The following is a 15,761-nucleotide window of genomic DNA, read 5'->3' as shown; positions in this document are numbered from 1 at the left end:
ATAGCCATGGTGAAGCCGTAAGGTGGTAACAGCGAGCGGACATACACACAAACTCCATGTAATTTGTTTGTGTAATTCGTTGGTGGTAATGTCAAAAATACTCTGAGAAATGTTTGTACTGTCAAAATTCATGAGAAAAGTTGCAATCAGCTTGGCTAATGCTTTCACCTTTAATGACTCCGCCATCAATCAGCTTTGCCAGCATAGTTTGAAATTAATATTCAACATAAACGATTTGATTTCGTTTTGATATGGCAGAAAACGAAACAAAATCATTTTGTTAATTTGACGTTCTTGCCTGGTTTTGAGCATACTCATGAAACAAAAGATAGAGCAACCTAGAGCAAGAAAAGTATTCATCAAACACCATTTTGTGAAATAATTCAACTTGGCGTAAGCTAGAGCAGCTCAGTAAAGCAACCTTATGGCTCAATATGAACGTGGTGTGAACGTATACGGTGCTAAAAATATGTCAACTTTAAAAGTTTTATAGAACATCAATAAACTCGAAGTTGACTTGATCAAATTGTAGGGAACAGCGCAATACCATACCAGATCACTTCACACGAACTTGATTCATTAAATATTATATATCTATCAAACCACCCATTTTTAAAGGAAAATGTCTATTATATACTTTAAAATCCATTAAATTTCCGTTCATTTGACGATAAATTTATTTCAACATGTATAATATATTGCAAATGAAACAAAAAAAAAAAATTGATTTTTCGCGAAAAATTGTGACTTGTCCAACTTCATGGGTCTTTAGGCACGGAAAAGCAAAGTCCGATTGAGCTCAAACATTAACAATTCCATTTTTGCACTAAAAAGTGCATTTTAAGAACTGAGCACCTGTAAAAATCCGAAAAAAAATTTAAAAACCGCCCTAGTGTGAACATTGAAACAAAATAAATTAAAGAAAATTTGTAAAAAACACTGAAAAACGTTTATATTTTATTATTCACGCCATTTTGTACAAAAAAAAAACAATAGAATATATTGCCGCGGTGTTATATTTTTTTGAGTCAAGTACTTTCATAATTGAGGGGATGTGTGGAATAATGGTATAACTCAAAAAAAAAAAAAAAGAAATCATCCATTTTCTAATAAAATTATGTACATATATATAAAATTTGTTACTTTTTCTTATCAAAGAATCATACTATCTAAAATCCTACCAAGTAGGATTATTATACATTTATTTATTATACATTATATTTATTTGTTAAGTTTTTTTAACTTTTCTCAAAAGGTTGATTCTTGAGTTATACCGTTATTCCACACATCGGTTGAGTGTCGTTTTCTCAAACCCAGGTACATTTCAAGCAAGAGCATATTTTTAAGGCAGGTAGTGTTTTCTTTGTAGAGCTAGGGAACCTTTTTGTCTAGGTAGGCTTGAATTTTTAATTGATCTAAGTATAAATAATAATACATGCGCCTTGTTCCTTCATAATCTATCCAAGGCTCGCCGGATACTGTTCAGTTTATAATTGCAGTTTATAACCCGTCATTTACTTAAAAATATAATATGAATAAAAGAGGGCGAGAGTTTGAGTGTACAAATGATCCAGATATGTTCTGTTTCATCTGTGGTCAATTTATCGTTAAAAGGATGCGACGTGTGTTTTCAAATCCTTTGAAAGTTACATACTATAAGTATTTTAGAATTGAGCCTAAAAACAATGAAAAACCATGGACACCGAATACTGTGTGCACCACATGTCGAGTCGAATTGATTTTTTCGGAAACCGGAACAAAAAGGTGCGTTGTAAAAATTAGGAATTTGCTCCCTTTTAATGCATAGCTGGCTAATTTCTTAAACTATCTATTTAAGCGACATATGAAATTTATTACACCAATGAAGTCGAGGGAACCAACTTGCCATTCAACGGACTGCTATATTTGTACTACAAAAGTACTTGGGGTTGGAAAGTCAAGAAAAATAACCTATGCGGGCTTATCTACAGTGTCATTACCAGAACTAAATTCAACGGAAGCTACATTGCCAGAATCAAATTTAACTTTTGTTCCGGCTGCAGTTTCATTGTCAACAGCAGTATCTGATTACGCGGCATCATGTTGTACTGGATTTCAAACGGAAAACGAAATAAACTATTTGTCCCAAGCACAATCAATGACTGGATAAGGGATTTGGAATTGTTAAAGAAAAAGGCCGAACTACACGCCTCTCGTATGCAACAATTTTAATTTGTTTGAATAAGTTAATCGGGGATTGCGCGCATTGCTTTAAATGTATGAAAACATTTATTTGAAGCAATTTTTAATTTTATAATTTATTTAATAATTTAGGAATAATTTAATCAACGTGACATCAGGACGGACAAAGCGACACCTGTTTCGATTATACCTTGTAAATCTCTTCAAAGCCTTTTATCCCGGGAGTGGGATTTGAACACGCACTATTACGATGGTTGAAAGTGTTACAAACGCATTCAGCCACGTCATGACTTAGTTGTTGTAACGTTTTTCCCAATTGCCTTCTTTACATATTTAATCTTTTACACACTGCATACTTCGTATGTAATTATGTGTTAAAGTTATGCTTGTTGGTAAGGCGGTTTTCAAAGAAACTTGGTATTGTCGCTGTTTTTGTTTTATTTATAAAACTACAACGAATTAAAAAATTTTTCTATTTGTATGAGTATGGGAAATCCCCGATTAACTCATGCAAATAGACAAAATTGGTTAATTCGTTTTAGTTCTATTAATAGAACAAAAACAGCGACAATACCAAGTTTCTTTGAAAACCGCCTTACCAACAAGCATAACTTTAACACATAATTACATACGAAGTATTCAGTGCGTAAAAGATTAAATTTGCAAAGAAGGCAATTGGGAAAAACTTTACAACTAAGGCATGGCTTGGCTGAATGCGTTTGTAACACTTTCAACCGTCGTAGGAGTGCGGGTTCAAATGCCACTCCCAGGAGAAAAGGCTTTGAAGAGATTTACATGGTATAATCGAAACAGCTGTCGCTTTGTCCGTCCTGATGTCACGTTATTTAAATTTTTCTCAAATTATTAAATAAATTATAAAATTAAAAATTGCTTCAAATAAATATTTTCCTACATTTAAAGCAATACGGGCAATCTCCGATTAACTCATACAAATAGACAAAATTGGTTAATTCGTTGTAGTTCTATAAATAGAACAAAAACAGCGACAAGACCAAGTTTCTTTAAAAACCGCCTTACCAACAAGCATAACTTTAACACATAATTACATACGAAGTATGCAGGGTGTAAAAGATTAAATATGCAAAGAAGGCAATTGGGAAAAACTTTACAACTAAGGCATGGCATGTCTGAATGCGTTTGTAACACTTTCAACCATTGTGGAAGTGCGGGTTCAAAACCCACTCGCGGGAGAAAAGGCTTTGAAGTGACTTACATGGTATAATCGAAACAGCTGTCGCTTTGTCCGTCATGATGTCACGTTGTTTAAATTTTCCAAAATTATTACATTTTTTCATCCGATGTTAAGGTAACATATTATAGAACTCGTCACGAACAATTTTCCAAGTACTATACGAAGGAGGACAGTGTTTGTTAATGCAAAGACATTGCTGGCCTATTCCAACAGTTTGGTGAACCATATGATTCAAAAGAGTGGCGATTGTTCATAGACGGCAGTAAATTAAGTTTAAGGGCCGTATTATTGCATATTGGCAACCAAAAGCCATCTATCGCGCATGCAGTTAATATGAAGGAAACGAATTAATCAAATACGAAGAACATGATTGGAAAATATGTGCCGATCTTAAAGTCGTTGAAATGCTATGTTGTCTTCAAAGTGGACACACAAAATACTGTTGCTTTCTGTGCAAATGGGATAGCCGAGCTCGTCAAACCCACTACATCATAAAGGATTGGCCAGAACGAATCGAGTTTCAAGTTAGGGTGAATAACATAAAATACTCCCCACTTATAAAGAAGGAACATGTAATTATACCTCCGCTCCACATCAAGTTCGGCCTTATCAAAAACTTTGTCAAGGCTTTGGACAAAGAAGGCGAAGCTTTTCATCATTTGATGACAATCTTTCCAAAGATTTCAGAAGCAAAAATAAAGGAAGGCATTTTTGTGGGACCTCAAATAAGGAAAATGATGACCAATAACCACTTCAAAGACCTATTGTCACCAGTGGAGGCAGCAGCGTGGGATTCTTTTGAAAAGTCGTTACTTCTTTTTTAGGCAAACACAAAAGTCCTATTTACGAGATGATAGTGAACGACTTAATCAACAACTATGCGGAAATGGGTAAATAAATAAACATATTTAAGACCGTTTTCTCAGTTAACTTTAAAACCTATATGCCCGATAAACAAAAAATTTGTATGCAAATTTTTAAATTTACATGAGAATATATAGCCCTAAATCTGAATTATTCGTCCAGTTCCGAACAAACAAGAACGAGAAAAATGTAAACAAAAAATTTGTTGTGGATTGAAAGATAAATCCAGCCTAAGAAAATTATATACTAATGTGTCACTATGTATTTATCTAATATATTTTTTTATATTCTTTCAGGAGTAAATATGTCTTTAAAAATTTATTTTCTACACACCCATTTAAATTTTTTCCCGCAAAATTTTGGCGACGAAAGTGACGAGCATGGCGAAAGGTTTCACCAGCAAATGAAAATGATTGGAATTCGATATCAAGGATTCTTGGATGTCGCTATGACGAGTGACTACTGTTGGTTTCTCATAAGAGAAACCGATCCTAATCTAAATAAGCGTCAAAATAAGATACATTTCTTTTTAAATTATAAAATAAGATCATAGAGTTAAGGCAGAATCATATGTACATGTGCTCTTATTTGTAGGGTACTTAAGTTTTACTATATGGATATATTTATTTGAATGCTTATAACTTTTGTATTAGTTCATCGATTTTGTTGAATGAAACCTTATTTTTTTGTAATAAAACAGAACTTAGAGAGCAAAAAATCTGCAAAAAAATAAAAAGTTTTCGAGATCATTCGTCGCAAAATAAAAATTTTTTTATGTTTTTACAAAAAAAAATTTAAAAAAATCCGTAATGATTGTTCGTTATCTTTGAATCTGCAGGGTCTAGCAAAAAGTGTTGTATGCACAGTTTATAGCAAATTTTACTACCTTTTAAAAGCTTCAAACTCTTTTGGAATTGCTCAATTCGTTCTTGAGATATATATGATTAAGTGGACCCAATTTTTTTTCTTTTAAAAAACGGTTATTCGTAAATATATCAAAAACGCTACAACAGAATTAAAAATAACTTTGATTTTCGGAATCAGGGGGTGATTTTACATAGGAATTTCATAATGGCGTCTCTGGTGCATTTGGCTGCAAACCAGTGTTATCAGTGATTTGCAACATATGGCGCAACGCTGATTAGATATTGCTAGTAAAGAGAAATAGAAGTAGACGAACTTATAAATTAGTCAAACAAACCACCGCTGTATAGATAAATGGTTAGCGCAGCGTGCCTAAAGCATACTAAAGATGAAGGCATAGCAACCTTCGAAATGGATTTATATGCGCAGCAATGGCAGGTTGTCTAAAAATTCTCCTCCCTACTAATCCAAAAACAAAAAAACTGGTTTTCAATTATAGAAAAATTTAAAAAAAAACAATAAAAAACAAAAAACAATAATTATCATAAAAATATGGAGCTCGAATCGAACCTTGAATCGATTATGTCTTTGTTTTAAGAGACATTTTTCGTTTCTTCTAATTCACTTGTGTGAATGAAGTACTTAAATATTTTGTATTTCCTTTTTTTGTACGTTTAAATTTGGTGGCCTAAATATTTTTTGAAAAAAAAGAGCATAGAATTAAGCAAATTTTCGACACCCTGTATCTTTCCAATTATGTTATATTTCAGCCCATTCTTTTGCAAAGGTAATAAACCATACAATTTTTAAAGTGGGCACACTTGGCTTGGAATGCCCTGTACATACATATTTTGACTTACTTTATATATTGGTAACCATCTTTTATCTTGTCATAAAAGCCAATTAGAAGAAGGGTAGCGTCACTTCCGAATTCTGGCGTGATAATCTCTACCATAAATTCTCGGCGAGCTTTAATTTTTTTTAAGATTTGCAATTCTGCTTTGTATGTGATAATATTGTATGCAGTTTCCCATTCGATATTGAATATGCTTCGAATATCGGTAACATTGGTGTATAAAAAATGTGTAAGACAACGTCGCTTGGATTTCTGGCCATTATATTTTCCTTCAACGAGCACCTGTAAATTTCTTCCCTGATAATTAATCAGATTTCCATGATAGATACACTTTAATTCGTGTATGTCACCGTTGGATGTAGGCCAGTCGATAATTAGACCAACTTCAATATCATCCGCAGATGTATAATTTAAAGTTCCATTTAGCCCGAAATTCCACATTGTATCAAGATTCACTCTTCCACCAAGAACTAACTCCTTAAAATCTTTATTCGGATTAAAATATTTTACTTCCGCTAGTAAATAACTTGAATTAGTATTTGGTTGTATGATGTGACCTTGTATTAGTAAATGAATATCCTCTTCCGGTTTTAATGACCATTCGATCTTGCCATTACCTTTATGGCAAGTAATTAAATAACCAGCTTGTATTTGACCCTGGACGTCTTTTTTTTGCAAATCAGCCCATAGCTTTACGTTTTCAAGTTCTATATTACGCCAGGGCGTTTCCAGATGTAAATTGGCTATAGTGCGATTATTTTGGAGAAACTGCCAATTGCTCGTAATACAAATCCTCTTAATTGCTGGCTCACTCGACAATACAAGCATAGACATATTGAAACCAATAAACCGGCTATAAAAATAGTCACCAGAAATTGCACAGCTCATTTTACTTTCTATAGAATTGAGCTGAATTTCGAAACTTATTGAATCAGAACTTTTTTTGTTGATATTAATTTCAATGATATCCTCAGATCCATTAGATATTGGTTCTATTCGGATAATTGTTTGTACGAGGTAATCATCTTTCATATAAATAGAACCGTTCACCTTATAGGGTTCCATATCACGAAACAAAACTCCTTCAACTTTATATTGGTCCGAAAACACTCTTCTTAGAGTACAATGAAGAGATATATTTTTAAAATTTACAACAGGTGTCCACATCTCCATGTTGACTACTTCGTCATTTTGTATTGTACGTAACCCGTAATCCATTCGAATGCTATTTTGGGTTAGAAGCCTCAAATCTAAATTAAGCTGCACATTTTTCCTTTTAATCAATAAAAATGCGTACTCAAACGTTTTAATTGGTAATATAGTGGTTGTTATATTGCCCTCAGAAGTAATTTTACCATCCTGAGTATCAATCTGCCACACAGATTGAGCTTGAAACTAATTTTCAGTGTAATGGAACGGAAATAAATTAAGAAATAATAAATATTAAATAGCAACATATGCAATTTACCTTGCTTATTTGGTTTCTATTATTGATATCAAAAATTATGCACAGGGAGTTGTTCTTTTTTGACAAGTCTTGCTTAAAATATGCTCTGCATTTGTATTGGGTTATTGAATTTTCTGCCAATAAAATATCTGTAGATCCTTCGAAAAAATTTTCTTCAGCCTATAAATAATTAAAAAATATACGCTTTAGAAGCTTACGTAACGCTGACTACCAATATGAGGCTTCATTTAAAAATAAAAATAAAAAAATCGTATTATGTGTAACGTGCACATACAAATGAATCAACCGCTTTTTGAGCTATAAATACGAAATGCCCCCAACTAAATCAGCATACATGGAGCGGTCCTCAATCCTTGACCACATTTTCAGCAGTATGGATATTACAATTATTTTCATTACTGATATCTCTTTTTAACCCCACTCATCTTTGGACCTCTTGCTTATTTCCAATTTCCACAAATCCCCATACCTCTATTCCATTTAACTCACCATCCCCCTCTCCAACTAAAGTATCACATAGTGCATTATTTTCTTACTTAAGAATTAATCTTTTAATGTTATAAAATGAAGTACCCAAAAGGTGACAGGGCAAAACTGCCGAACGGCTTAACTGATTTTCATGAAATTTTCAATGACCATATATAGATTTCCATCACGATAGTGTTTGTGCGAAAAAATTGTTTAAAGTTATACAGGAAAGGAGTTACAGGGCTTTAAAATCCTACAGAAACACACACACATATCCTTGCTGTGTTGTCTTTTGCTTATCGATGCACACACATTCGAACACATAACCCTACTAGACAGCTGACAATCAGATGATTGATCATCTGTCAGGAAGTGCTGTAAGAAAGTCACATCAGGCCGCAGTACGAATATCCCATCAGGTTTGCTCTAGCAGTATGATAAACCTGATGGGTTTGGCTGTATACGTGTGACTTCAGACATGATGTAAACATTTTTCAGGGCGGAGGCATCATGCCGGATGTAAACATTTGTCAGAGCGGAGGCATCATGCCGGATGTAAACATTCGTCAGAGCGGGGGCATCATGCCAGATGTAAACAATTGTCAGGGCGGATGCATCATGCCTGATGTAAACATTAGTCAGGGCGGAACCATCAAACATGATGTAAACATTAGTCAGGCGGATCCATCAAACCGGATGTGCAAATCAATCACAGAGGATGCATCATAATAAATAAAAAATATACAGATGTATATAAAAATTCGTTTATTATTCAATATATGTGCACCTTTATATAGTACTTATGATAAAAGACTATAAACAGATCTCAAAACGTCCAATTAAATATATATATCACATTATTTATTCTAACTTAGTTTTACTTATATACTTGTATATCTGATTACTTTTTTTTATGTTTTCATTGTTCATTAAAATTTCATTTCTTGAAATAAAGTATATTTAAATTATTTATTCTAACTTTACCTATTTACATATATATCACATTTCTTTTCTTTATGTATTCATTAAAATTTCATTTCTTTAAAAAGCTAATAATTGTTTATCTTTTCATTCTCAGGTACATATGATAAAATAACTATAAAAAATATATATATTTTATATTATATTATATATATATATTATATATATTTTGTCAAAAAGGCTTTTATTTATTAGTTATTTGTCCTTTTTGTCTCAGGTAGTTATGATAAAAAATATATAAAAAATTCAATTAAACATTGGGACTAAATTAAAAAATGTTTCGAAAACTTAAAAAGTAACTGACTAACTTAAAAATATAACGAAAACTTAAAAACTTCATTTATATATTACATTAGCCTAACTTAAAAACAGTAACTAATTAACTTAAATATATTCCGCAAACTAAAAAAATTCAAAAACATATAAAAAACCGAAAATTCAAAAGCTACAACTTAAATGAAAAAGAAAAGAGGAAAAAATTCATTGCGCTGGTGGGCTTGTTTGTGCAGTAACTAATTTTTGCCTTTTGCCGAATTTCCTTTGTGCTATCCTGTGGTGGCTGAGTTCAACCGCCTTTCTTATTCCTTTTTCATACGATGCATGTCCTTGCTGTATGAATACATATAAAAACGTACCAAAAATCAATATAGGAATACAATTTATAATACATCTCTCTTTATAACATCTTACCGCGAAGAAATGTCTCGAACAAGGAAAGCTTTTGGATACTTTTCTTTCCAGCTGCTCCCGCCCAGTTGTACTCCTCCATCAACGTGTCACTAAAAATTTCTTTTACTACTCCGGGTATGTCCTCTGAAATGCCCTTAATTTTGAACATATGAGCCTTCTAAAGTATGAAAGCGAAATTAAATTATGGTAAAAGAGAACTTTTTGAGTCAAATTACCATTGCTACAGCGTACTCCTCTACCTTCAATCTTTCTTCCACCCTTAGAATCTCTAATACATTCTGGAGAGGCAATGCGCTGGCAACTTCATCCATGTATTTGTCTCTGACTTCCCCAGTAATTTTGCACACAGAGATTTCCACCTTCTTCAGCGTCACCTTGCACTCTCGCATTAAGTGCTGTGCTGCCTGTTTAAAATGTGGGTCTTTTGTTAAAGTATATATATTAAAGGGAAACGAGTTGAAAATCGGTGTTACAAAACATTATATATTCAGCTGTGAGCTTTAGCAACAAAGTAGTTCGGTTGAGATATGGTCGGTACCTTTTTTCATCGCTATCAGCCCAATTCTCAATCTTTTTTCCGGGGAGATTTTTCTCCTTCTCCATACAAAAATGGTTGAGGATGGCAAATTTTTGTATGGAGAGCGGGAGAAATCTCCACGGGAAAAATATTGAGAATTGGGCTGTATATTTAAGATAATAACCTATCGTTGTTGGACGGCCATAACCGCTTAGACGGTTAAGCGCCAATTAAGTAAGAAGTAAGTAATCTATCGTTAGGGGAATGAAACTAAATTCTCAATAGCAAATATTAGTATATACACAAAAAAAGCCTAAGCCATTAGATAATAATTGAAGCGAAAAGTAAAATTAATTAAATAAAAACAATATCTTGCAAAATCTTGCTTTACTTCCTCCACCATTTTCATTAGTACGCTTTGAATATAGCTGAGTGTACGTTGCTAAGTTTAAAGAATACAAAAAGTACTTTGCATGAATATTGTAGAATACAAATATCTAGTTAAATACAAAATCATTGTGAAGTTTAATGCTATTTTTCCTCCGTCTCCTATTACCCTACTTCTTACATTCTGTTCAATTTGATCCATCTTATAAATAATCTCCATCAAAACTATCAGCACATCTATAAAAAGAATAATATACGTTTAATATCTTATATAAAACAATGGGGCGTATTCATAGTCAAACTTAGTTAAGAACTAAAAGTTAGTTACAGCTTTTTGACATAATTTGCTATTGGCTATCTGTCGAAAAAGCTTCAACTAACTTTATGTACCAACTAAATTTCGTCTATGAATATGCCCCAATATGTGATATACATCACAGCTATCTAACCGATAGCTTTCTTGTTGGGGCATTGAAAACGATAGAAGTCAGCTGATCAAGCTAATTTTGTTGCACATATCTACCTTTGGCTAAAATATTCATGCAAGTTTAAGGGAGATTTAGGAATAAATAAAAAATAAAACTGTACTAGTGATTAACTTGGTGTATAGAGTAATTAAATAACTGTAACCCATATCAAACTGGATGTGAAACAGTTCTCAAGCCCAAAAAACTTTTGTTATAATGCAAATTAAATAAATAGTGCAGTGAATTGATAGCAAGGGGGACAATTCTTTACTTTAGCTCACAACTGCTAAAACTCGTCCAAATATATCAGGAGAGGTGTCAAAATACGCGCTTTGGAACCAGGATCACGAATCCGAAAGCGGGGCCATTTTTAGGTTTTTTTGAAATATCTTTTGACAGAAATAAAATTTTGAATTTCCGCTTTCGGATTCATGGTCCTGGGATCAAAACGCGGTCGAGTTTTAGCAGTTGTGAGCTAGAGTAAAGAATTACCGCAATGGGGTGCTCTACATACCAAATTTCTTTGTGATTATTATATCTGGTTCTGCTTTAAAAGTGGTGGAAAGTGCAGCGACGTTATGTCGGGGAATGTTTCCAGTTATGACTTGCTGCAATGTGGGAATTCTTTTGCTAAACCAGAGGGCCCTTTATTCAATCCTGCGCTATTAAATTTAATTATGATGTTACACCTGGATATTATACCCGTCTTTGTATTAAAGGGTGCATCTATACTTGTAAATGTAACTTCTGGCATGATATTACATGGAGCTTTCATCTTGGCAATCATTTCTTTGCTTGGACAGTGGAAAGATATAGAAATATTGCATCTGGATTATCTGTTTTCTAAAAAATAAGTCTGAAATAGGTCGGTGTGCAATACCATTCCGAGATAGGGCAGCAATCGATGTGCAAATGTATTAGGGCGGGCTGAATAAATATAAAGCTTTCTCTTTTAGTATAGTGAAAATATGGTTAAGGACATTCAAAGAGATGGCTGTGAACATTTAAGCTTTTAATTTTAATGCTAAGTGGTATACTATCACGATTTTTGTTTTCACCTTCAAATAACATGGGGATATTTGATTTTTAACTATATGTGGGCAAATGATTTGTATATAAACGAAAGGTAATACTCTTGTGGCCACCGTGGTGTGATGGTAGCGTGCTCCGCCTATCACACCGTATGCCCTGGGTTCACACCCCGGGCAAAGCAACATCAAAATTTTAGAAATAAGGTTTTTCAATTAGAAGAAAATTTTTCTAAGCTGGGTCGCCCCTCGGCAGCGTTTGGGAATCGCTCCGGGTGTATTTCTGCCATGAAAAACTCTCAGTGAAAACTCATCTGCCTTGCCCTTCGGAGTCGGCATAAAACATGTAGGTCCCGTCCGACGCAAATTGGAAGAGAAGCTCGGCCTTAAATCTCTTCGGAGGTTATCGCGCCTTACATTTATTTATTTATTTTTAATACTCTAGAAGGGGCTTTAAAACAACAAAATTAAATTTAAAAAATTTACCTCCATTAGGTCCTGCCAGGTTGACTTCAATTTGGTTGGTTCCAACATCTTCAGCCTGATCTCCTTGTAGGTGTCCTTCAGCCTGATCAACTACCATTCCTGCTGAAGAAATGGCAGCACCTTCGGCTTCAGGTGTAGCCTCATTCAAACATCTGTTCGTTGCAAACAGCTTATTGATAGAATTTGCTGACAATTATTGAAAGTTAATTTATGTACAAATCATGTACAAGAGATTTTTTTACCATTATTTGTAGATTCCATAACTACACTTCTTCTTGTAACTGCACTCTTCAAAAATTTTAGAATCAAAAGCTAAACACGTTTTAATTATATTTTTAAGATTTATTTATTCGAAAGTGTGGAAAGTGTTACTTTATTGAAAGTTTATGAAACAAGGGTTAGGAAAAAGTGGCTTAATTGGAAAACTCATGGAATAGGTGGTGAAGAAGGGGTATAAGCAAAAAGTTGCTTTCCTAAGGGATACAGAAGGGATATCAAGATCTTCTCTCTTTAAATCAACCAAATTTAAGCTTGGCTCACTTGCAACAATAATACCTAAACTATCGGAGGAGCTAACAGGTACATCGAAAAAATTTTTTGTTTTCCGAAAAACAGTACATTGCACTATTTCCAATTCTCCTGACCCTATAAGTTCTACTACCTTTATAGGGCCGACTTTTTTGCTATAACAAAAACAATCTTTATCTTTCTTTAAATCAATATCGAAAGAGCCTAGCTTGGACGGTTTGTGAATCGATGATCTCACATCTTGCAAATTGCATAAAATTTTCAAACCTGTAAGCAGTAAAGGAATCTAAAGGACCAAAATTTTTGACACATTCTGACAAGTGTAATAAGCCATGAATGTTGAAAGTAACGCTTTCCTTCCCAAACATTACATTGAACTGCGTGACGAAATGCTCTAATATATCTTGGGCAACATCAGCCTAAGACCTAAACGACCTTTCACTTGAAAGAAGTCGAATGCCGGTATGTAGTAGTAGGAAAAGAATTACAACTCACTACTAATGCAGTCTTTTAAAACAAAAATGCCTATGTATAGCAGGAGCTGTCTGAATTCCGTTGCTTTCTACCGACTAACTTCATCTAAACTTCTCGCAGTACGACAGAATTCAGACGGAAAGTAATTCGAAATAACTTTAATATTTTCATTTATCCTTCGGATATTTGCATCGCTATTCAAATTTTTTAAAAACCTTTTTACGACACCTAAATCTACCAAATGCATACAGTCTAGTGGAAACTGAGAAACCATTTTAAAGCCGGCATCTTCTAAAACGAATTTCTGTTGCCTGAATTGAGGACTGTGGTGAGACACATGATCTCTTTTCTCAAAACTTATATCCGCCTTGGGTATACCAGACGTTGTGGGTAAATATACTTTCCCATCCCAGTCACCCCCTAGATAACACCTGGGGCATCCATGTTTGGCATTAAATGACATAACACCACTAACAAACGCCCTAGCTGGAGAGTCGCAAATGAACACACGCACATCAAATCTTAACAACACTTTATTGGGACCGACAGCAATACCGTTTTCTCGCAGGGATTTTGCCTCTAAAGCGAACTTAGCCATAAAATCATTAATATTTTCAGGCTTTTTAAAACCTGAGAAGCCAGCTATAACAAAAGGATCAACACTAGGAAAATATACTAGTGCTCCAAGAATAGGCCATAAAACTCGACTTGAACTGTTAAATAGTTTCAGCCCCTCGACTCCAACATCAATTAAAACCTCTTCTTGTGCCTCCAAAAATGAAAATTGTTTAGAAACTAGTTGGTCTTTTATACCAAAGTACAAAAATTCACAATTTGGCATAGATTCTACACTGAATTTTTCTCGAAAGGTGTCTAAAAGAGTTTTGGCACACAACGGCACATCCTTTATCCCACCCTTTTGGAGTGCCTGAAGAAGTCCGTCTATAATATTATGAGGAACTTTAAAATCTATGGCCCAACTTCTTAGCAAGTCGTTCAGATCCGTACCTGCACCCTCTTCTACATAATAACTTTGGGCACCGAAACACTCTTCTACGCTTTCATCACTACCACTTCGAACGCTCTCAACTGGCAAACACTGACTTTGCAAAATCTCACTACTCAAAGGATTAGCCTCACTTTCCAAATGATTAGCAACACTTTCCAAAGATTTAATAACACTTTGAACTTTATCTTGAGAGGACTTCTCAAGTTCTTTAAACATTTTAGCGTTATCGTCAAAGAGCTTTTTCTCCTTCGATAAGCAATCAGCAAAATGCCTTCTTTTCATATTTTTTTTTATTATATTGACCTTTATTTTATTTATTAATTAATTAATTTAAAAATCACGTCCCGCTTTGAAATTTTTAAGTCTTTTGCGCTTTAGAAAATAATAGCTTTGTTCTGATATTCTCCAAATATCGTCCTCGTGTTCCCAAAACTGATACCCAAAAATAATACAAATAACACAAATTGAGTTATTTATGGACAGGTACGCACAGTTTCGGGCAAACTTGAAAAAAAATTAACAACACCAAGTTTGTATGTATTAGTAATCGCCATACTTTTGTGTGAATGTGTTGGTGAACACATCAGCGTTCTGCTCGCGCGTCTTGTAGGGAAACGCTCTTTTCTCATGTGCTCAAGTGTACAGGCGTTGCAAACCAAACTCAAATCAAACTTATTTAGCTTCGCTTATCCATTTTGCAAGCACTGCTCGCATCAAAAAATTTTTATTTATAGGTATATATATCCGTTGGCATATCCGATTCCAGGAGCAACGTTTATTATAGATACAGATACGAGTGGATATGCTATAGGAGGCATTTTATCACAACTGGTCGATGGACAGGAGAAGGTAGTTGCATATTACAGCCTATCAATAGGAAAACCAGAGAGCAACCAATTCGGTTCACGGAGAGAGCTGTTTGCATTGGTAGAGTGCATTAAACATTTTCACAAATATTTCTACGGGCAGCGATTCGCGTCAGGACAGATCAGCGTTGAAATGGTTCCTGCAGTTCCGTAATCCAGAAGATCAATTGGCACGGTGGATCGAGTGACTACAAAGCTATGACTTTTCAATTGAGCAATGAAAAGGTAGTACCCATGGAAATGCTGATGCAATGTCACGAAGACCATGCAGTTTAGAATGCAAACGCTGTTCAAAAGCTAAGGTTAAGGAAGACTTTATAAATGTCCGGCTAATGACTATAACGTATACGGATGAATGGGACAAGGAACAATTAAGGGAGTGTCAGCTAGAATATACAGATATTTCATATGTTA

At 34.1% G+C, this 15,761-nt stretch overlaps 1 protein-coding gene and 1 long non-coding RNA gene across 2 annotated transcripts in view; both read right to left on the bottom strand.

Moving 5' to 3' along the window:
- Apoltp (Apolipoprotein lipid transfer particle) overlaps window positions 1-15,761 on the bottom strand; it is a 2,338,027-nt gene that overhangs the window by 996,456 nt on the left and 1,325,810 nt on the right. Inside the window, exons 13-14 of the mRNA XM_067766285.1 lie at window positions 7,447-7,605; window positions 5,983-7,373 (exon numbers count right to left, since the gene is read on the bottom strand). Coding sequence (XP_067622386.1) covers window positions 5,983-7,373; window positions 7,447-7,605 — 1,550 coding nt within the window. The remainder of the gene's footprint in view (window positions 1-5,982; window positions 7,374-7,446; window positions 7,606-15,761) is intronic.
- Window positions 9,166-10,097, bottom strand: LOC137240262 (uncharacterized). The gene is made up of 3 exons (XR_010949665.1): window positions 9,801-10,097; window positions 9,586-9,742; window positions 9,166-9,504 (listed from the first exon to the last, which is right to left on the bottom strand). It is a non-coding gene; the product is annotated as an uncharacterized lncRNA (long non-coding RNA).

This window comes from Eurosta solidaginis, chromosome 2 (assembly GCF_040869045.1).
Source record: "Eurosta solidaginis isolate ZX-2024a chromosome 2, ASM4086904v1, whole genome shotgun sequence".
Lineage (NCBI taxonomy): Eukaryota > Metazoa > Arthropoda > Insecta > Diptera > Tephritidae > Eurosta > Eurosta solidaginis.
The sequence above is the reverse complement of the archived record's forward strand: the minus strand, read 5'-3'. Positions and strand labels throughout refer to the sequence as shown.